Source organism: Agelaius tricolor, unplaced genomic scaffold (assembly GCF_023055355.1).
Source record: "Agelaius tricolor isolate 1412-34295 unplaced genomic scaffold, bAgeTri1.0.p SCAF_3, whole genome shotgun sequence".
NCBI classification, from domain to species: domain Eukaryota; kingdom Metazoa; phylum Chordata; class Aves; order Passeriformes; family Icteridae; genus Agelaius; species Agelaius tricolor.
The window spans coordinates 2,356,227-2,379,404 of NW_027269263.1; the positions used below are offsets into that span (position 1 = coordinate 2,356,227).

Here is a 23,178-nt window from a genome sequence, read left to right on the forward strand (position 1 = left end):
GAAGCAATGTGGGATCACTGTGTACTGATAGAAGCATCTAGATAGATATATCAATGAAAAAGAAAGCACCTTAAGGCTGATTTTACTGCTGGTGTTACTATTTCAGCTTGTGGGGAAGATGTTTTGCAAATGAATCTCATATGAATTCAAATCAGATTTAGTAAGCAATTAAGTGTAAAAGGAAACAATTCTATTGTGTCTCCTTCAGCTTTATATGAGATGTCTGTGCCACTTCCTACAGCACTTTTCATGGATTGGATAACACAAAACAAAAGATTTCCAAGAAATATGACCAAGTGCTTGCCAAAATTAGTGACCTTTTCTTAGCTACCTGTATGGAAGTTAACAAAAGAGTAGGAGTCTACAGACAAAAATACAATAACCAACACAAACAATTTGGAAAACCTCTGTAGTCTCAGGAAACCCAAAGGTTGGAGGCTGATGGAATAAATTACCTCATTAGGTAATTATGGACTGTGCTTCAAGCCTTATGGCTTACTGAGGATCCAACACAGGTGATATTTCCTGTACTCAGAGCTGGATAATCACATGGCTTTGTGTGTACCCTAAAAGCCAAACTTTCTCTCCAAAAAAGCAAGTGAAAGGCCTCTCATAAATATTTCACTATTTCATCCATGCTTTCTTGGCTTAGCCTGCACCATGACAAAGGGAAAGAGCACTGACTAGGTTTCAGGCTAGTTTCATCACTATGACTTCGGGGTGAAACCCTAACTCTGTGATGGCAGCTGAAATCAATTCTGGGCTTAAAACATAGGACTAGTGCTTTAATATTCTCCTCCCATCAATGGTCTTCTAAATGTCTCTCAGAGCTTTGAAAACTGTAGTCTGAATTACTTCATTCAAAACTGCTGAAATTACCCAGAAGCTTTCATGAGCAAGAGATACTGAAATTCTTCTGATTTTTGCACCTTAAAATCGTATGCAGCCCGACAGGTGCATTTAAGAGATATGAACTTCAGTTATAGCATCCAAAGAGCCTAATGGGAGTTTCAAAATTATAGTGGAACCAGAGGCCAAGCAGGTTTCACTGTGCTGTCTAATAATGATTAGAAATACTGCTTGTAATAGCTGTGAAAGTTTAAAGTTGTCAGTTCTCAAAACATCACGATTTTCTCAAGCACAAAACCCCCACAAAGGATCTTACCATGTACTGCTAGAAAGACTGTACCCCTCAATTTTCCATGTCATTTACAAACAACTTTTAAATGAAATTTCATTTGAATCTTAATATTCAAGGATGACAATGCTACATTTTGTTTGGTGTCTGCTCTCTCCAAATCCCTCTGCCTGTGCTGTCACACAGACAAGAAAAACCATCACAGGACAACCTGAGCTGTGAAGGAAGAGACTCCTGGGCATAGGGGCTGGCTGCTGCCAGAAAACCTAGATTTATTTCATTCTCAGCTGAAACTCTTCAAAAATGGGGCACCTGATCTGAGCAATTTGGAACCATGCTGTCTGGATGGAGATGACCAAGTGTGGAGTGCGAGTTACCCCACCTTAGCACCAATGTGAAGCATCTGGGATGGATAATCCCCTCCCCCTGAGTATACAGCAAAACACACAGCTCGTGCCCAGGCTATACCCATCTTTTTAAAGGATAATGTGAGGTAAATCTCACCCCAGACAGATCTCAGCTGCAATGGCCAAGCCTCGAGAGCAGTTTGTCCTTCTGGGAGGTGCCAGCATGGGCTGGTTATCCATCACTCCCAGGGCTCTGCTGCAAGTGCAGCTGCCCGGCAGTGCCAAACCCTTTCAAACCCAGCACAGTCTGATTCTGCACAGTCTGATTGTGCTGCTGTGCTCTCGTGGAAGAGGTGCTGTAGGAGCAATGGGGGGGTAGGATGGTTGGGACAGACGGAGATGAGAGATCTCTGAAACCAGGTCATGGAAACTGGGGTTTATTGCAAAGGGCCTGGGTGCAGGGCCCTGCTGGGAGCTGCCAGCCACTGCTGGAGCAGGCCCCAAAGAGAAGTAAAGAGAGTGGTACAGAGGATGACAGAGAGAGAGAGGATGAGAGGACAAGAGGGTAAGAGAGCAAGATTCCCCTTACAGTACAATAAATCTTCTTCTGTGTTGAATATTCTAATTCTCACTAACCAATCTAGTACAATATACAAATCCTATAGCATTTCCATACAGCCTATAAGAATCATTACATTACCATACTGTGTTAAATTTTAAACCCTAAAAACTCCTCTTTGGGCCCCTTCTGCCAAGCTAGCAGGGTCTGCTCTGACCCTTGGAGCTGTCTGCAAGCAGAGGGTATTGTTTGATCAAAAGGGGATTACCTTCTGCTGGCAACACCATTGTTTTCCCGTTGTTCAGTAACTAAGGTATCTCAAAGCTTGCTTTCATTTCAATCTAGCTTATAGTTTCTATATTCTCAAAATCCTTTGCCAGGCAATCATATTTATAAGGCTTTCCTGTTTCATCTTCCCCGGCAGGGTTCCACTCAGTGTAACAGGATTGCACACGTGGCAGGAGTTTGGCCCTGCTGGCTGTGGGGCCATGGAAACATCAGTAGAGGCTGCAGCCCAGCTGTGAGCTCAGCAGCTGAAGGACCACATCCCCACAGCTCTGCTGCTCAGGGCAGCCGACCTGAGTAGGCTGAAAGCAGTTTATGCACAAGCACCTGAGGTGGAATCACTGCTCTGCCCTGCAGCCCCACCCAGCCAAAGGGCTGGGGAGCTCCTGCTGCCAGCAAAGCACAGGGGAGCAGCCCCAGACCTGCTCCCTCACCTGGGTGACCTCTGGCCATCATCACCATCACTGGGCCACTCTGGTGCTGCTCTGTTAACTCTGCACTGACACCACCGCTGCAGGGCAGAAATCCCCACTGAGCAGCATGAGCACTGCTCAGCCAGGCAGATCTGAGCTGAGCCCACTGGTGCCCATCAGTTTCCTCTTAAAATAAAAAAAATGGAAACTAATCCAGAGTTTGGATCTGAAGGCATGCCTCTTGTGCTCCATACGTAAGAGACCAGTTTATTATTTTTTTCTGTCACTTTGTGTGATTGGAACAGATTAAACAATGCAAAGGCATGATCCTGAGGGGGTTAGGCTGGTCACTAATTTAGGGGACTACCCAAGCAAGGAAGGGTTATTTCACCTAATTAAGACAGAGCAGGGTACTTAAAGACAGAGCATTTGCATTAAAACAGACAATTCAGAATTTTAAATACTGTTGAGTCTGAAATTATGATTGTTAATCTCTCCTCACATAACAATGTTCTACTGACAGACATTGTAAATCACTTCCTTTTGCTTGCATTAGATGAACCCATCACTCAAAGTGCTCAATTATAAATCTGAATACAATTTAAAAGGTGAACTTTCTTTAATTTTACTAAGGGCAGAAGGGCAATGCTGATGGTGTAATACCAATGTTAATGCATTACTTATGACTGAAATTTAGTTAGTATTCAGTAAATTGCTCATTCCTGTGATCAGAACAGGCAGCAATTTGCTTTCCTGGATCTTATTTCCTCCCCTGCAAGTGCACTAGGTGTGTCATGGGCAGCAGGATACCCAGCTGTAAACTGTCTGAAAGGGACATGTTAATCTATAATTAAAAACCACAACAAAATAGAAAATAAACTCAGAATATTCATTGCATAATCATGACAGGTTTACAACCTGCAGGTTTACAAACTGCAATTAAACACAGATATGGAATCATTAAAACACTGCATCGTTAATTTTCATTTCCCTTTGGAAATGAGATAGACATGAGCAAATATGTGAACACCACTGTGAATACTCTCTGCCCCTCAGCTTCTTTAGGTGCCAGGATTTAATTATCCTTTGTCCCATGCTAATCTGCTGAGATGCTTCCACTTCAGCAGAGACTCCTATTGAAGTAAAATCCTAAAAATAGCCATCTCCAGTGCAGAACTGCAGTTTACCAAAACAAAGTCAAGCAGGGTTTTACAGTAGTAATTGGTTTGCTGACCAAGTGGATGCTTCCATTTCAGGTCACTTCATCTACTTAATAATGGGAAATGCTTTGAATGTACTTCAATTCCAGACCCTATTTCAAGTGACAGCTGAGATGTAGAGTCTCACTTAATGACAAATCATTTCTAGAGGTGGCCAGAAGGCAACTGAACTCCCATGGTTAAATGTGCTCTGGTCTTCACCAAAACTTTGGCCATTTTTACTGTCTGCCCTCATCCCCCATTAACAAAGATGATCCAGGAAATGTGTTACAGGACACAAAAGGCGGCAGTCCCAGCATCCTTTCCTCACAAATTTCTTGGCTCCTGCCTCCCTGCTCCACCTCTGATTATGTTCGTGTGACATTAAGGAAACCAAACTGCTGGGTTTGTACAGAAACACACAGGCAGATGTCTCTGAAGGCATTTGCAGCTCTCCCTAACACCTTCAGAAGCATAAAGGCAACAATTCTCTCTTAGCTCTGAGCCATTCTGCATGTGCACTGCAATTTCAGCACTCTCAGCAGGTTGGTGTGGGAATCCATAAAATCAGAGGGTTTTGGGAAAGCTGCAATAGGCAGGCCTCAGAGACAGCAGAACTGTGATTAGAGCTAAGCAGTAGCCATGAGATAGGTCAGCAGAAAAATTATGTAAAAAGTAGAAAAGTAAGGACAAATAGAACAATGGTCTAGAATAGTGAACACTTGTCTAGAATAACTCCCTAAGCTGCAGAAAAGTTTATCTAGCAAGATATTAGGAAGTTCTAAGCTTAATAATGGAGCTCTGTGCATTGTGTTTTAAGGCTTACAAGGAGGTATTTTATTCAAAATAAGCAAGCATTGTTTCAACCAGTAGTACCCGGGCTTACAGTGGTTGGATGGAACTACTGTCAATGTGCTTTCGCTTTGTGTGACTGGTCAAAAAACTTTTAAAGTAAGTTGTAACATTAAGTTCTTGGTCTGCTGCCTGGGATGTGGGCTGCTGGCATCTTCCCATTGCCATAACCATGTAATGAGACTGATGCTGGAAAATAAAAGAGCTCAAAGCATGTTCTGAGCGGTCCTGTCCTGTTTGTGATTTGCACATATACCCTGGCCAGCAATATTTGGCCCCATGGCTCAGTAGCTCCTACGAGCAGTCCCCAGCCTGCTCTGGCTATCAGACATCCAGAAGCTGAGAAAGGCTTCTGAAGTCATGTAAATGTGCCCTAACAGAATTCCTGCAAGGAAGAAGAGGACACATCTGCAGAGCCACCTGAGCCTTGCTGCTTTGCCCTAACATCTGTCCCTGCTTCACCTCCACAGCTCAGCCCTCCCTGCTGCTCCATGTGCCACCTCCCCTCCCACCCAGAGCCACCGGCCCAGCTGCACCTCCTGCTCAAGGAGCAGCACACCAGAAACCACAGCAATTGTGCCCTTAACAGGACACCTCTCCTGCAGGGGTCTCACACCACCCCCAGCTGCAGCTCAATTTCTTGGATTTCGGAGCCTGCACCTGTCACTGACATATTTTCTGAAAAATTCCTTTGCTAGGATTTTTCTCCTGAGAAAATTGTTTCTCCTCAGAAATGAAATGTAAACAATAACTATCTGCTGGCTGTGGAATGTGGTCTGGAGATGGTTTACCAACAGGTTCATCTTTGATTGGTCTCACGTGAATTGTTTTTAATAATGACCAATGACAGCCAGCTGTGTCAAGGCTGTGAGCAGTCACAAGATTTTATTGTTCATTTCTTCCTAGCCTTCTCCTTTCTCTTTTCTTTAGTATATTTTTAGTCTATCATTTTCTTTTAATATAATTTATATCATAAAATAATAAATCAGCCTTCTGAAATATGGAGTCAAGATTGTCATCTCCTCCCTCATCCTGGGGACCCTCAAACACCACCACATGCACCCAGCCACGGGCTTTCCACTCATGGATGGAACTCTGAAGATAACCCTCACAAAGTCTGCTTCTGCAATTTTAGTCCACTATTTATTGCTTTCACAAGCTGACAGAGTGACTGGTTTTCTAGCAAAAACTGTAAGAACTTAAAACAGTGATATTCACAAGCAAGGTCATTCACCTTCCAGGGAAAGCATTCCAGCCTGCTAATAAATGGAATTAATTAAATTCCTCTGTATTGTGGGGAAACCCCACTACTATTGGTAATGGTGGGTTTAGAACTTAGGAAGGGCCTTGGTATAAACCACATAACCACAGCAACAGTCCTAGAAAATCTAATTTATTGGCCATCAACCTGTCCTGGTGTAGAGTAGGACCAATTTATCTACCAGAAAACTTAGGGCATGATAAATGGAAGAAAAATATATAATTCAGACAGGCAAAAGTACCCAAACAAACTTGCATTAAATGTCTCACATGAAAAGGTGAAGGTAGTGGGAGGAGAATAAAAATCAATTTAAAGTCTTCACAAAGGCTTGGAGCTCCCAGTCTTAGAAGTATAGTGTATATTAAGCTGTAAGTGTATATAAGCTATATAAGTGTATATAAGCTATATACACTATGAGCTATATACAGCTATAAGTGTATATAAGTCTTCTAAGAATATAGCACAATTATTTCTAAGACAATTGAGCACGTATTTCTAAGGAAGTAATAATTTTTAATTTGAGGGGAGGGAAGGTTCATTAATAGATGTATTTCTATTTTACAGTAGTGTATATGAGGCTGTATATATAATTCAGACAAAAGTACCCAAAGAAACTTGCATTAAATATCTCACATAAAAAGGTGGTGGGGGGAGAATAAAAATCAATTTTAGGGAAAGGTTCATTAATAGCTGTATTTATATTTTACAGCAGTGTATATCAAGCTGTGTGTTGATACTGTGCAGGTGTCCCAGAGCCAGCTGCTGGTGGTGCAGCCCAGCCCACAGAGGTTATGGAGACACCTCCTGAGGGACATTCCCAAGCTGTCTGCACCCAGCTCTGGTGACCTCCAGAGAGCCTTTCCAACCTCAGCCCTGCTGTGATTCTGTGAGCTGGAACCATTACAAGGCTCTGGAACCCAGCATAGCCACGACCAGCTGAGCTGAAAGTCACAGGGTTTAGTTACTTTTGCTAAAAATCAGTGTAACAAAGCTGCTTTGGATGAAATTCATTTGAATTCACAGTGTAGGTGACAAAGCTCAGTAATTGGCCTTTTTTTTTTTTTTCCCTGAGAAATATGATCTCTATTTGAATAACAGCTATCTTCACTAAAATAGTCTTTTCATGTAATCACAGTCTTTTTGTGACTATTTAGCATTCCTCTGGAAGTTAAATGACTGCAAATGGTGCGTGCAGAGGAGCCTTTGCTTTGATTGTTACAAAGCTGCAATCCCAAAATGTTTGCTGGAGAAACAGCGCTTCACAGGGAAGCTAAAAGCAAAATAGGGTTGTTTTTTTTCTGGAGAAATGAGGTTACACAGGGTAGGTGAGCAGGGTGGGTGAGAGCCAAAGGGACTTGAGCAGGGTTAAGCGCAGATGGAGGAGATGCAGGGATGGCAAATGAAGCAGAAAGGGAAGAAGTGGGCTGGAGAGGAAGGAGGCCAAGGAAACAATAGCAAGGGGACAAACACTGGAGAGGATAAATGGGGAAAACGGGATAGCATTTTATTCTTGGAAAAATACAGATCTCAGTCAATTGCAATTATTTGCAGATAACTTCAAGTGGTTGTTAGTTGTTGAATTTTCCTTGACTGACTGCCCCTGCCTCCTTTTTTCTTTAGAGAGGGCTGAAAGCTTAGAACTGAAGTGTTCTTTCTGGAGAATTCAAATATTTGCTGGGAAGCCTCTTAGGCTTCCCTATCATAGCAAAAACTATAAAAATAATGTTTGTCAGTCAATGCAAATTATTATTTTGCTTCTAAAACCTTCTGAATACCCCACCTCTACAGTATTTTTTGCACAGGATTAATAAATAAAACATTCACACACTGCCCATTAAAAAAAAATAATCTAGTATTTAAGCCCTGAGGGGAAAGAAGAGGAAAAGATTAATCTTAGACATTTCTTTAAACTCTCCAACAAGCTGCAGCCTCAGAGGTGTTCCTCCTCTCTCCCTCAAGTACATTTTCACAAACTGGAAATCAGATTAGCCTGCAGTTTATCCATGGGTGGACAAATGGGTGCAGCTACAAAGCAAAGCCAGGTGAGTTACCCTGCCCTCTCCTTTCCCCCTGCAGGAGCTGCTGCAGGGGGTCAGGATGGAACACGGACATCCCCAGGTTCAGTCCTGCAGGAATTGCTTCTGGTCTTTCAGCAGGGCTGCCTGAAGGGCAAGGGAACAACCCACTGCGCCACTGCCATCCTGTTTGCATGCTACATGTTAGCAAAATCTGGCCCTTTCTGCATAAAACAGCATCCACAGAGACTCCTCCATCACTGTCACAAAACTGGGGTTTATTATTTTAAATAAAAATCCATATTTGCTTAATCCCTCACGGTCAGAGTAGCAATATTTAAATTTATGAATTAGTACTGGGCAAGGGAAGAACCCACTGCCATGCTGTTTCCATTGTCCTCATGCTACAGGTTCCCAAAATCTGGCCCTTTCTGCATAAAACAGCATCCACAGAGACGGTTTTTAAATGGGACCTATATCATTATTTCTATATTTATTATCCCATATCATACCTTCATCACTGTCACAAAACTGGGTTATATTATTTTAAATAAAAACCCATATTTGCTTAATCCCTCACAGTCAGAGTAGCAATATTTAAATTTATGAATTAGTACTGGCCAGGGAACACATATTCAAAGTGTATCCTTATCTTGCCTCTCAAACATGATGATTTATAGATTGATCTGACTGGTTGCTTTGACACAGTTCCTTTAACCATAACATCTTTCTGTTCCTCTAGTAGCTGAGATTTAGCATTTCAGGCTGTGTACATATGTTGGATAAGAACATAATCCTCAGCTCTGGGCATAGGAGCTCATGGTAAGAGGATGGCTCTGCATACAAATTGAGAGCACTGAGATGCAGAAAAAGAAAAATACATTAAACCCTAATATGCATATTACGAAGGCCTTCTGGCATCAGAAGAAATCATCAGTTATTTAGCTTGACATCTTTAGAAACAGAGGGACTAGAGAGAAAAAAATAAAGGAGAGAAAAAGAGAAAAAAAATGATATGACCTTTAGTCCAACACTCCAAGTAAAGACTTTGGATAAATAGGCACACAGAAAGAATGTGCCAATATGCAAACAGGCAAAGAGATAAACGTGACTAGACCATTTCTGCAGAGAAAAATCACAGCACTCCCATTTCACAGCCGTTTCTGACAGCACAGAGATGGATTTAGCAGGGGGCAGAAGGGGACCCTCCTCCTCTTCCCCTCTATTAGCCTCTTTAACTCAGCACGTGCATCCCTGGGTGCAGGATGCAGCACATCTCTGCAGTCCATCTGCTTCCCCTCACACAGGCTGGGGCTCCTCTCCTCAGGCAAAAATTACATTCCATTACCATTGCAAAAATTCACCCTGGGCACCCAGCAATTCTCAGCCATCCCTCTCACAGTACTGAAGGGTGTAGTGCTCTGGACAAAACCAGAAAAGCTTTGTCCAACCCCAATTAAAAAACAGAAATCTGTATTCTAGCATGGACAAGTAAACAGTTAAAAATATGAACTGACATAACTTCAAGGCAAAAATCTGTGAAAAAAAAAATAAAATTCCTGAACTCATCCTCCCCTCCAAAGTTATAAAATCATTAGGAATAAAATGCAGAGTACAATGCAGAGTCAGGCAACAGAAGCTGTAATCACAGCCCTAACTGTTCCTTTGGAGCTCATTAAGTGCATTGAGTCCCTGTAATCTTTTATTGATTTTAGAAGCACTGCTTCTATTATCAATACAAAAAGTTTAAGAGAAATTTTCAGAAAGGATTCCACATATTCCCTTGAGATATGGATCTCACCACCCCGATTTACACAAATGTTGGTAGCTGGGTGCAGTGATGACAGATTCCTCTGCTCCAGCACTTCCAGGACAGAGGCCAGTCCTACACCAAGAGCCTTTGACTCATATTGTTCCCAAAAATCCCCTCGAGGAGGTTTTAATGGTTTCCTGCATGCCCAAGACCTAAGCTTGTAAAATATATAAAGTCATAGTTCTCCTCCCAGAAATGTAACTCAGAAGAGGAGGGGGAAAAATAAAAGAAAAAAAAGAAAAAAGGGAAAAAATAAATCCAAAAACCTCCTTGAGAATTCTGAAGCTGGGAAGTGAATGTGCAGTGATAGCAGATACCTGTCTGACTCTGCAGAAAGCTTAAGTGATAATTAAGGTACATTCTAACACTGGCAGCTCTAAAAATTTTATCCTTGATATAATATTTAAAGCTCAAGCTTCAAGGCACTGATAAATGCAAGAAAACAAGCAGAGTTCAGCATAAAGCTGAGTGGAACCCAGAGTTTGAAATTCTACAAAGGAATGTGGCCCAAATTATTTTAAAATGAATTTGCAAACCAGAACAGTCAGGTTAATAAAAATGTCATACTCTTTTGTGTCCCAATTCATGATCTTTAATTGGCTGCCATTCCTCTCCTGCAGGCTCCTAAGAAGCTGTCCAGAGAGGTGATGGAATCTCCATCCTCACAAATGCTCAGAACTGATCAGGACACAGAGAGAGCAGAGGCTCAGAGCAGATGCTCTCCAGACATCCCTTCCAGCCTAAATCATTGCACAACCCTAAACTGTTCCACGTGTCCCTGACCCTCTGAGATGCACACAGCACCTCCTCCCCACCACATTCTTTGCTTTTTTGATGACAACCAGGGGACAATCCTGAAGAGCCTCCTTTCTCAACACCCCCCCCTGCAATCTCTTGCCTGCCCCTTTCCCCACATGCTGCATTTGCCTTCTACATCCTTCCAGCTATGCCATGGAGTGAGAAATACCAGCTTAAAGCCAGCTAGAAGGATTAAAAAATCGTGGGGTATTCCCCTCAAAATCTTGGGAGTTTTCCCTTTAAAATCCTGAGGTTTTCCCTCAAAAGCTTGGGGCTTTACCCTTAAAATCTTGGGGTTTTTGCTTTCAGATCTTGGGATTTTGCCCTCAAAATTCTGGGGTTTTCCCCTAAAAATTCTGGGTTTTTTCCTTTGCAAGTCTTGGGGGTTTTCACTCAAAAAATCTGTGGTTTTCTGGCTATCCTGTATTCTGTGATAGCCCAGTAGCTCTCATATGCTCTAATCACATCACCAGCACTCATAATGGAAATAAATCCCTCCCTCCAGGGAGGGGAGAAAGAAATAAAAATGTTTCAGGTAAAAAATGGAAATGCTCTGATCAGTAGATGATTTTTACTCACAGCACATATTGACAACAAGCAGTTGATTCCATGCAATCATTACAAGGTATCATTACTAAAAGCCAATCTTCCAAACAGGTCACGTCTTCATTAAAGATTAGCTACCAAATGCAGAAGGGATGCAAAAATAACCTTGTGTCTAACTGGAACAGACAAAGCTGGCTAGATATGCTCTGGCACATTCCAAAATGCTTCTGCTTCTTTTCCATTTTATCTCCTAACCTCATCATGTCCACAAACAGGTTTTATTTGTGCTTGAAATAATGTCACCTGCAACTATTCCAGTCACAGCATCCTCCTGGTGAGGCCACGGAAGGCACTGTGGCTCTGCTCCAGGCTGAGCACTCATACAACACAGATTCCAGAATTTGTTTCCTCCACCTGGACACCTACTGACATCCTGATTTGGGCTGTCCATCACCTGGTGCAGTAATGTCCACCAGGAAAAGCTGTTGTCTGACAGTTAGGCTGTGACTCAATGCACAGAGCTCAGTGGCCATACAGCAGCTTCTCTTATCTCAATCCACACTTTTTTTTCTGATTCTCCTCCCCATCCCACCAGTCAGGGGGTACCAGTGGCTGCATGGTATTTGGTTGCCACAATACTTTGCAAAAACTGCCCTGCAAAGTTCAGTTCATTGATGACTAAATATTTTTAAAAACCACCAAAACCTAAATATCTTATTTTAAAAGAATATTTACAATATGAAGTAAATAATTATATACATTCCACTTAAAACTGTTGTGAAGCACTATAGTCAAAGGGCCAAAACTCTTTCTTTATTGCTATTGTCAATTCCTTTTGACAATGCAGCCCTCTAATCCTAAAGTTTTAAACAGAAATATGTCCATGCAGAAACAGGCAGTGCTCAGTTAATCTCTGCAATCACTCTGCATGGACATCTAAGAACACATCCACTTTTCTTCATGGAAAGAATTCAAAGGGTTTGACTTCCCCATGAGTTCCTCCAAGCTCTCCTACTCAATATGGAACTTGGAATCACTGGCTGTGCATTTGCCCATTAGAGAAGGATTATTCCAGACACCAATCTTAAATGAATTCTCAAATCTTTGTTCATTTCTGCATTTGAAATAAGTATATTTTGAACTGTTATTTCCATCTGTTTTATCACACCTATGGCAGTTTGTTGGTCTCTAGTTAGCTACAAAGATGTAAGTGGAAGGGTCTAGGAAAGAATAGCTGTGTTCTGATTGCACCTGAGCTGAGCAGGATGAGAGTTTATCTTCTGAAATTCAAAGGCCTCAGATGGCCACTGGGCTTTGGTCTCATGAGTAAAGAAGCAGGGACCAGCCAGATTTTTCAGATCCAGATAAAGTATCTGATATTGACGCAGAATTTGGTTTCCACACATCCATGTATCTGTACTAATGCTGCAATGCCTGCAACAGGAGCTGTAGCTTGAAATGTCCTTAAATGTGAGCTGTAATTTGAGCAGAGGGAGAAGCAAGGAGAGGAAGAGAAAGAGGAGATTTGTTGTCAACTTACTGCAAAAGTTCCATACCTTCTCAGTGATTTCTCATGGACAGCTCCTCACAGCACTGACTCCTTTTTCTTCTTCACAGCACAGCCAACAAACTCCAACTCTCTCCACCACCAGCTAACAGACTGCAGCTCCCCTCACAGCACAACCAAACTCCAGCTCTCTCCTCACCCAGCTAACCCACTCTTTTGTAGCACTCTTCTTCTTATTGGGCACAGCTGTGGCCTATTAAGGGCAGGGCTGTTCCTAATCTTTGGTGATCAGTACAGCTGCAACTCCTCAGGTGTGAGACTGCCTCCTACACTATTCTCTTACATTCTATCCCTCCACAGAGACTGATGGCTCTGTCTGCAGAGAAAAGCACCCCAGAGCAGAATTAGTAAATTCCTACACTGGCTTCAGCCGTGGATTACAACACCCCACCTCCTGCCAACACAGCTACCCCCTAAACAAGAAGATTCCTCAAGATTGATCTGATGGGGAGTCTCTTCAAGCTATCAGAGTCTCAGATTCTAAAAATCAAACCCACCCAGTTCGTGCTGCTGGCACCGCAGCGAGCCCAGGGCCACCACGGCGTCACCGCTGGCTCTGTGCTGAGTGTCAGAGCCACATCATCCCCCGGCTGGGACTGCAGCCTGCCCACTGCAGCCTGCTCCAAAGCCCATTTAAAGCAGCATAAAAACATCCATTGACTTCACTTGGGCTTTGGAGCCGTTCCCAGAAGCACAGTAGACTCTCTGATAGCTCCTCAGAATTAGAGGAAACCCGTCAGTTCTGGTTCCAGCTAACAGACACTGATGCTGCACATAAACAACAGGTGAGCTGGCAAAGTTATTGTCCCAGAGTGCCCCAATTCCAGTGAAATGCTGGTGACATCATTCTGTAGTTTTCATTATTTCCCCCCATGCTGCTTAAGGAAACCTGATGGGGGGCTTCATAGCCCATGGAGTCCTGAGTAAGTTTTCAAAAGGTTTGAAAATTAAAAAGCTTTTTCAGCTTTTTTAACATATTATTTTGCAATGCAACTGAGAAGTAATTTTATATCAGAGATCATTTTGAAATACACTTAAATATTCACTATGTATTCATTTCAGAAAACATCATAATTTTTCTTGTTGTATTTAATAACTGCTAGCTAATTATGTAAAATCCCATCCCATCTGCTTAGTCCTTCACACAGCAAAATTAGAGGGCTTCATTCTACACTCATTACTCACAGAAGGAGAGGCATTGATTTAATGGACTTCCCTGAAAAGGGATTACAGTATAGGATCCTCTGATATTGATTTTGTGACATCATCATCTTTTCCTCAGAAGCAGACACTGATGACTCAAGAAAATACCAGTACAAGATCAGGCAGGCAACTTAGAGAAAGAAAATTATTTTTAAAACCTCCTAATTTACAGTAAGTTGACTACAATAAAATATTAGCTATGTTCTCTGTTTCAAATGCAAGTTCTCTTTGAAAAAGGAAAACATCTGAGTGATGTTTCTCTCTTTCATCTCTTGCCCTGCTTACAGTCACTTTCATGAAACTATTGTGAGCTAGACCATTTTTTGTAGGTTAATGGGTTCTCTTTGAAGGGATTAAAGCCACATTGATTATTAATTATTTTTGATGTTTTAAACTGATGTAAACGACCAGAAGCTCTGAAGAACAACATCCTGTAGAAATCAATACTGAATTTAAAAAAAGAACAAGTAACAAACAACAACAACAACCACCAAGACCCCTCTGCTCAGCTCCTGGGGGAAACAATTGTGACTTCTGTTTGGAAGGTATACCAGCCCTTGGAGAATACCAGCACTGGCATATATGATAATCATTTCTAAGTTATCTAGAGCATCCTTATTTTGATGTGTCTATCTTCCAGACTCCAGGCAGAGTCTGCAGGTATTTTGCATACAGAACAAAGCTAGGCACAGCAGTGCTAAGCAAATAATAAATAAATTCATTTCATTGCTCTGGGAAAATGATCATTTTTTTTTCCTTAAATCTGCCTTGCAGTGCTTTAGGAAAACACTAATTAGCATTCTTTCCATGTGTTTTTTTCTCCCCAATTCTTTCTACTGTTCTTCACCACATGTAAGAGATCTTGGGGTTTTGGGTGTGTGTGGGTTTTTCCAGTGTTTTGTTGGCTTTTTTTCCCTTGCTCAAATTTAACATTTCTTCAATGTTTGTAAGTGGAATGAAGCCATTCCTTCCCATTTAATAGATCAGTGAGGAATGAAGATTTCCCATGTTCAAATGACTTCCATATGAACAAATAGGAAATGATCCAGAATAGCTCTGCTGCAGATAAAAGACAGAAAGCAAATTACACAAAGGGAACTACACAATTGGGACTGTCTGCCTGCTTTGGGGGCTCCTCCCAGCATTGAAGAACAGCCCCTCCATGGCTGATTCTAGGGGGTGTGACGAGGAAATTACTGAAAACCCTTAAACTTGAAGGAGTTGCTGATCAGATTCACAAATTAATGACTGGGACCTACCTCTCTTACCCCAAAGGCTTGGCCTTCATGTGATACAGCTGGAAATCAACACAGCTAACCTGAGGACCTGCAGGTTTATAACACACAAAGGAGCTGCAGTTGTTCAAACCCTTCTGACAAGACAAGAAGGCCCTTGTCTCAACAACAGAGGAAAGTGCTGAGGCCAAATCACTTCAAAATCACAACTGCATAGATTGACAGGCAACCTTATCTGTTTTTACAGAGAACTTAGAAAGGAATTTAGGATTTTTATCCCCCAAGAGGTTCATATCTACCAAACAGCTACCTCATGTTAAATCTCTGACTGACATAGAATAATAGCTCAGAGTTGTTTACTTCCATTATCTCCGTTCAGCTTCTCTGAAGTGCTCAATGCTTGTGCTTAAATACCATGCTCACATTTTGCCACCTCCAATGTTATGTTTTCTGTCCAAATATCCCACATATTCTCATGTCCATGCTATCACCTCAAGACCAGCATACTTAAAGCTTAAATTTTTCCTGCTCCCTGTTGCTGTGACACCAACTTTTGCATCACCCACACTTACTGTAAAGCATCTCTTCCCTAAATACCTGCATTCAACCAGAAGGGTACTGCAGAGCTTGCCACGCTCATTCCAGCACAGCCCTGATGCAAAGTGTTATCTTTCTGGTAAGCCAGACACCATGCATATCATTTTATTTCTGGAACTCCCTCTAAAAGCCACTGTAATTTCCCAGCACAGGAATGAGGGGGTTCCAGAAATGGAATGCATCATGTCTGGCTTGCTGCAAAGATGGCAAACTCCTTTCCTAGGAGTTGCTCCCTTCACTGGCTGCCATTCATTTGAGATTGCAGAGTGCTGAGAAACGCAAGGTAACCTTTCTGTTTCCAGTATTTCCCATTCTCTGTTCATCTGTTATACTCCATATGTGGCAGCTAGCATATGTTGCCACATTTGTCTCAAAGATTTTCCCCTTTTCCACTCTATCTACATTGATAGAAATTTAATAAGAAAAAAAAGAAAGTTACAATTTCATGTGCAAAACATTTAATAAACAAGTCTCTTAATTTATATCAGTGCACTCGTAGGTACTTGAGTCTGTGTAAAGATTTTAATTTCAGAATATTCTTAATATTTATTAAGTTTTTTTTTCTTCAGGTTGCAACCAACTCAGTTTTGTATATAGAATAGAATTTTTAAAACCTTGAGTAACAAAAATGGAATCACTAATTTACTAGAAGCTAAGAAGAAATTAATAGAAGAGTGCTCAGGATAACAATGTATACTTTTCCAATGAAAAAGGCAAATAATTTAAAAGAACACTTAGATTCAAAGTTAGCTATGAGTCTTTTAAGTTCTTCAGCAAATAGACCTCTTCCCAAAGGTTTATTTTCTGACATTTATTGTCCTGACTCATATGCCTAAGTAAAAACACGCTCCCTTCCCCAGAGCTGAGGCTGTCTGGTAAAATAAGTCTCAAGGTGGATTTACACAAGGCTCTGTTCAGTTTAGCATTCATTCTGAAGCTCTGTAAGGTCATTTCATTATCTGCCTGGATTGCTCTGTGTGGTGACAGCAGAAATGCAGAGATTAGTGGGATTCTCAGGTTCAGCCAGCACTGTCTGGGAGCCCTTTAATGAATTGCCACGGGATCAGCACAGGTAAAGTCTGCATCCATCCCAGGCTGGATGAGGGATCACCCTTGAGTGCAGCTTCTGACCCAGGTGATACAACCTAGAAATTGCCTTACTGACCCTGTGCAATCTGAGCCTGGGGCTCATAAGTCCTGCAGGCATGAAGGATCTTTTCTCAACGCTCCACTGTCATTTCATCACGAGGAAATCTGCCAGAGGGTAATGGCAGACTCTTATTTCACTGGCAGAGAGGGGTTTGCGAGTGCCTGCTGCAGTTCCGTAAACATGACGTGGCACAAGCAGCCTCTTCTTTGGCTTTGCCCTCCAGAATCACCCTGATCCACATATTATCCATGAAAATGAAGAAATTAAAGAGAATTATTAGGATCCTACACCTGACTTGTAGAAATTTAGAGCTGAGGGTGACTATTCATAATTAGCTTTTTTAAAAAGAAAAGTCCTTGCTTTTCCTGGGAGGATGCTTTTTTCTCCCATACAGTCCAAGAGGAGTGGTAAGAAAAGACTTTTACCTCTGGGCCTGAAACCCTCATGAGGAAGCCTTTCATTTGTTTTGCAAACAAAAAAGAGCTGGCAAGGTAAGTTTGGGTCTTGCTTTATTTTATTTTGACACTAGTGGAACACAGCCATGAGGAAAGAAGACAAAACTTGTCTCAACAAGAGCTTCAGCCGCCATCTCTTGGAGAGAGAAGGGTTGCCAAAAGGACTCCATAGCAAAATTCAAATTATTCATTCATTGCTTTTCCCAGCAGGAGGAAACAGCAGTGACACACTGGGGCTCTCAGCTGTGAAATCAGCCTCTCTCTTAAAAAGGTTTTTCCTGCAGGAAAAGGCAGCACCCTAATGGTAAGGGTTTTGCTTCAGATTATTAACTGAAGATGTAGATATTACTGAAAATTACACCAGTAGAAACAGATTTACTTTGCTGGGTAAAGTTGAGTAAAGTCTTACAGAACCTCAGTCTCTTTGAATGTCTTGATCCATGTAAACCTGAGTTGAGTTCACTATGATGCCAAACTACAAAACCTGATGTAGCATTGGACAAAATTCTGCCCTGCTGGACACAAAAAGTTGTCCTTGCTAAGAGAAAGAAAGAGGATGTTGTTGATTTTAATTAAGAGCATATATAAGACTGATATTCAAAGATCTCAGTCTCCTGGAAATAAGAGATGTATTATTTTACTTATAGAGAATTTTCCTGAAGAGTGTCATCACTCCTATTTAGCCCAGACATGGAAGCACTGAGACAACCAGTCTTCTCTATTATTTTTCTACTGACACCCTTGCTCAGAACATCTTGGAGGTGGAACAGATTGCAAACAATGTCCCAGCACCAGGTTTGGCTTGTCCAAGATGTTTTTCTCTTCCAACTAAGCTTTACCTTCTCCCCCAGAAATAATTTAACAAAGCAACCTTAAAGCTCCCAGGTGCAAGCTACCAGCAGCATGGAACATCTGATACACCAGGGACATCATCCAGAGCAGAACTTCAGCTGGCCAGAGCTCAGAGCAGTCATGACTAAGGGAAGGCTGCTTGGTTGCAGTTAAAAAAGATGATAAACATAACATCAGTCCCTGGAATGAGGGAATGTGTCTACTTTTTATTCCTATTTATTAAGCTGAAGTACAGCTTTTCCTTTGGGCTGTGCTCAGCCCTGCCTTTGCCATGCCAAAATGAGATGATTACAGAGCAAGCTGCTGAAGACTCTGCCTTCCAGCCATTCTGAGTGAAACAAACTAACAGAGAACACAGACCAGCTGCAAAAATGGCAATATTTTAAGAGATTCCTACAGCAGCATGGTTGGAGTCTTCTCTGAAGCAAAACCCACAGCCCTGCTCCTCTCACAAGTACTGTGAATCCATCCTGGTGTCTGAGCTCACACACAATGCCTTCCTCCTGCCAATTCCTAAATTAGCCACCACATAAAAAAAAAAAAACTGCTAAAGAAGGAGAATGGTAAAGGTTCAAGATCACATTGCTGTATTTCCAAAAATAATACGATGCTCCTACCCTGGGGCACAGAAAGCATGCACATCACACTGTGAAAGAAGGAGCCACACCTTACTAGCCCATGGGCAACCATATCTGGCACATGGCATGCAGTGGGCAATGTCCCATGTGTCACTGACCCTTCAGCAGCCCCAGAGAGCATCAGGAGTTGGAATAAGCTGGCACTATCGCTTTGCACCCTGAAATAATGACAATTGGAAGACAAGAGAAGAGAGGAGAAAACGTGCTTTGAGCAGCTTTATCGCTTTGCAAAGTCTGCTGATGATTTTACAAATTGCCAGATGGGCATCAAGGCCACATCAAGCAGATTCAGCTTAGCAAGTGACATTTGGGCTGCTAGCACTGAAACAGCAAGCACACAGACATCAGTTTTGCCTGTCTTCAGATTCATCAGTTCAATGCCACTGCTTTCTCAACAAGATTAACTTCCAGGTGAAGCACCAATTTAATAAATCGTGTCTGCTAAATCTTAGCATTACTTCAACAGGTTGGTAGAACTAAACAGAGCCAAACTGGGAAAAAGCCTTGTTTTGAAATGGGATCTTTTCAATTATTTGTCACTGAAAAAAAAGAAAAATACACAGATCTTGAAGAATATTCAGTGAATTTCAGGCGCAGGAAAATGGTCCTATTGTCATGATCTGAAACAAGCACTGTTCTTGCTTCCCCAACTTCTCTCCTGTAATCACTTTGACTATCTCCTCAAGTCTCACTTCTTTTATTGTAGTGTTCAATACCAATACAAAGATAACTAATTATAGTGGGCTTGCCATCCAACCAAAGTCATAATCCAGTCACACAGGGAGATACTGATGCACCTCTATCTGAAGCTGCAGCTTTACCTTCTATTACTCTAAAATTCTGCTAATGCTCATCAGCTTTCTTTGTCCCTCCAGTCCCAGGTTTATTCAGCTGAAAAGTGATGGTTATTTTCCAACAGAATGAAAACCTGGGCCCTTGGCTACCTTCAAACCTTACACAATTAGTTCAGATTTATTATTCATTTCATACAAATTTAAACTACCTATTTTCTGTCTTGCTTTACCACAGCAATGCTTGTTAAAAAAAAAAAAAAAAAAACAAAAAAAAAACCAAACAACAAAATACAGCACATGAACATTTTTTTTTTAAAGCTAGGACATAGAGTAATGTACATTCTCTAATTGTGGGATAAAACAGCTACTTAAAACTGTGTGCAGTTCTATGTTCATGAAAAAACTAGAAACTTAATCTTTCTACTGGGCCAGAACATCCACAGACTTACTGTCCTTTTTATTTTCTTTTTTTTAACTACCACATTCCATGGAACAACATTTTGTCTGTATATTAGCATTTTATCTTGCATAAATGTATGTTTCAGCAGTTATGAAAATGAGACAGCTGACAGTTGACTACTATATGTGAACAGATGCTGTGAAAGCTTCCCTTTAAATAGTTCTGTCAATGCAATGTCAATTTTAGAAGCGACACCACTGCTGTTCCAGGACATGATCCTGCAAACTCTTATTCACACAGGGAGCCCTGATGATTTCCACAGAACATTTACATTTATAAGCCTCTGAAAGGTCAGGTCCTTAGTTGCAGAGCTCTGCTTAACAGTGACTGACAAATATACAACAAAGTTTTCAGCAGTGCTGAGCTCTGCTCTTCAGGGCAATGACATTTGCAGTATTCACCTGGGCAGCACATTCATTTTCTTTTAGAAGTTACACGAGGCATATAAAATACACTTAAGAAACCATGAAACAAGCTAAAGTGCAAAGATGAAAACACCATGTGAAAACCGAGCTCGCGGCACGAAGCAGAACTTTGAAAAATTAATCTGCCGAGAAGACAGGCTGAGCTTGAAACACAAAAAGAACTGCTCAGCTGTGCCACGACAAACCCAGCACGATCCAGCCCCTTTGTTAGCGGCATCCTCATCAGCGGAGTGTGCCGGGGGGGAAAGGTGCGAGCTCTGAAGGGAGCGGTGCTGAAGGACAGCGCTCCCCAAAACCACCCAAACCCGGCCGGTCCCTCCGGGGCGGGCAGGGGATGGGGCTCAGAGCCAGCCCGATCCCTCGGGGCGATGTGGGGATGTGGGGGACGGAGGGAGGGAGCGCATCTCTGCCCGGGGCACGGCGGCCGGGGCTGCTCCCCGCGCAGCACAAAGCGGGCACAGCGCGGAGCGGGCTCGGCGGGCAGGGCAGGCACACAAAGGCGGCGCGGAGGATGCTCCAGCCCCGCATCCCTCCCCTCCCCTTCCCGGCACTTACCTTCAGCAACACAAAGAGCCAGAGGAGACAGGAGCGGGCCCCCGGGGCCCCCCGCCGGCGGCGGTCGGGCATGGGGGAGGTGCGGGGGAGGCCGGGCAGGGGGGGCTGCAGCTCCGGTGCCCCCGGGAGCCCCGGCTCTGCCCCCCGCCTGCCTCCGCTCGGCTCCGAGCCGTGCCCGGCAATGGCGAATTGCGGCAGCATCAGGCGGCCGGCGGCGGCGCCGACCTCCCCTCCGAGCGGCGCATCCTGCCGCCCCCCGCCCCTTTTATTTGGGGTTTGCGGCGGGGAGGGGATGAGGAGGAGGAGGAGGAGGAGAAGGAGAAGGAAGAGGAGGCGACGGCGGGTGGTGTCTCCCCTCCCTGGAGTTTGGGCGATCGCGCCGCTCACCGGCTCCGGGAGCGCCGGCTCCTGCAGCCCCCGGCGGAAGGCGAGGGATGGGAGGTGATGGAGATGATGGAGATGGGAGCCGCCCCCGGCCCCCCTGTCCCCCAGCAGCTGCTCCCCGCGGGCAGAAACGCAGCCTCACCGCCGCTCACCACCAAGCCCTCCCCGATGTCTTTTTTCCTGCCCCGCCGCGATCGGGGGACAGAAATGCCCCCAGCATCCGGGGGCATCTGGTGGGGCAGGGAAAGGAGCGGCCGGAGTGGCCCTGGGAGGTGGCTGGAGCTGCAGGGGCAGGAGCTGGTACACAAGGCAGCTGGTACCCAGCTGGTATACACAAGGCAGAACGTCCCTGTGGCTGTGCTCGTGTGTACAGCTCTCCAAATGTTCACCCTGCAAGGGATGGAGAGCTCATTCTGTCCCACAAGATACTCGGGCCCAGGGGTACACTGAGAGAGAACTCAGGGCACCTCCCCTGCCCTCTCTTCCCCCCACATCCCACCCAGAGATCCTGCAGGGATCTCCAAACACCTCAGCAAGAGTCTTGCTTAAGATGATGTCCCCAGAAAAAAAACAAAACCAAAACCGAACACTTTGAGGAACCTAAACAAAGTCCCAAAGTACTTAAACAGCCTCCCCATTCAACCACACTGATGAAAACAGTCTTTCCAAAATGAGAAACTACCTCAGAATCTGGTTTGTCACAGACCACACTCTCACACAGGTATAAATCAGGATGCATCCTTGGTAACACTACCAGAGTTATAGAAAAGGTAAATTCAAACAAAATAGGGTTGCAAGTGTAATAAACAGCTGTGTCTGGGGTGTTAAACTTCAGAGCAACTTTGGGTTTAAGTGTAGTGCCCTTACTTAGAGTAATGGGCCACCACATCACTCTTGCTTCAAAAAATAAAGTAGTGGCTAAAAGTGGATTCTGGGATGGTTTTCAGATTTTTAAAATCATTTAGGCAAGATGAGCTCCACCACAGTCTCACGGGAATGTCCTTTAAACCAAACAATTACAAAGCTGTTTTCTACCAGCACTGCAAAATTGGACAATAATGAATCTGTGTTTCAGAGCCCTGCTCAGCTTATATATGGCATATTTTTGATTTTCCTTATAATTTGGACACTCAGTCAACAAAAGCTTGATTCCAAAGTGGCCAAAGCCAGAGAGGGATGTGCTTATTTTGTACTGAAATAGGCCCTTGAGCAAAGATTTGCCACACTTGATGTGGATTAATCCAGAAAGCAAAGGAGAAATTCAGGCCCCATGTAGATATTGGCACAAAGCCTAAATTTAGAAATCCAAAAGGCAAATGCTACCCACATGTTCATTTATAAGAAGCTGGGGACATTACAGACATATTCAATGCTACCAGTAAAGGACACAGACTTCTCTTGGGTGCTCACTACTCTGTTAGTGCTTGAAACTTATCTGAAATTGGTATGCAACGGGTTAACCATAAATTTCCTTCAGTATTCAGGTTTACAATTAAGAGAGGTTATCTGAAAGACAAAGATGTGAATTTCCTTAGGAAACTAAAATTTTGCCAGTATTTGAAAGCTGTAGGTGGAATTTTTGGCTGGGAACCTCTTATTTATTAAGTAAATTGGACTTAAATGATTTTTGTCCTTAG

The 23,178-nt window shown here is 43.0% G+C and overlaps 1 protein-coding gene across 2 annotated transcripts in view; it reads right to left on the bottom strand.

Annotated features, from left to right (window-relative positions):
- Positions 1-21,588, bottom strand: part of PTPRO (protein tyrosine phosphatase receptor type O) — a 147,943-nt gene extending 126,355 nt beyond the window's left edge. For both annotated transcript variants that reach the window (XM_071422115.1, XM_071422114.1), the window contains exon 1: positions 21,158-21,588. In XM_071422115.1, coding sequence (XP_071278216.1) covers positions 21,158-21,358 — 201 coding nt within the window. In that variant the 5' untranslated portion in view covers positions 21,359-21,588. The remainder of the gene's footprint in view (positions 1-21,157) is intronic.
- Between the last annotated feature and the right edge of the window lie 1,590 nt (positions 21,589-23,178).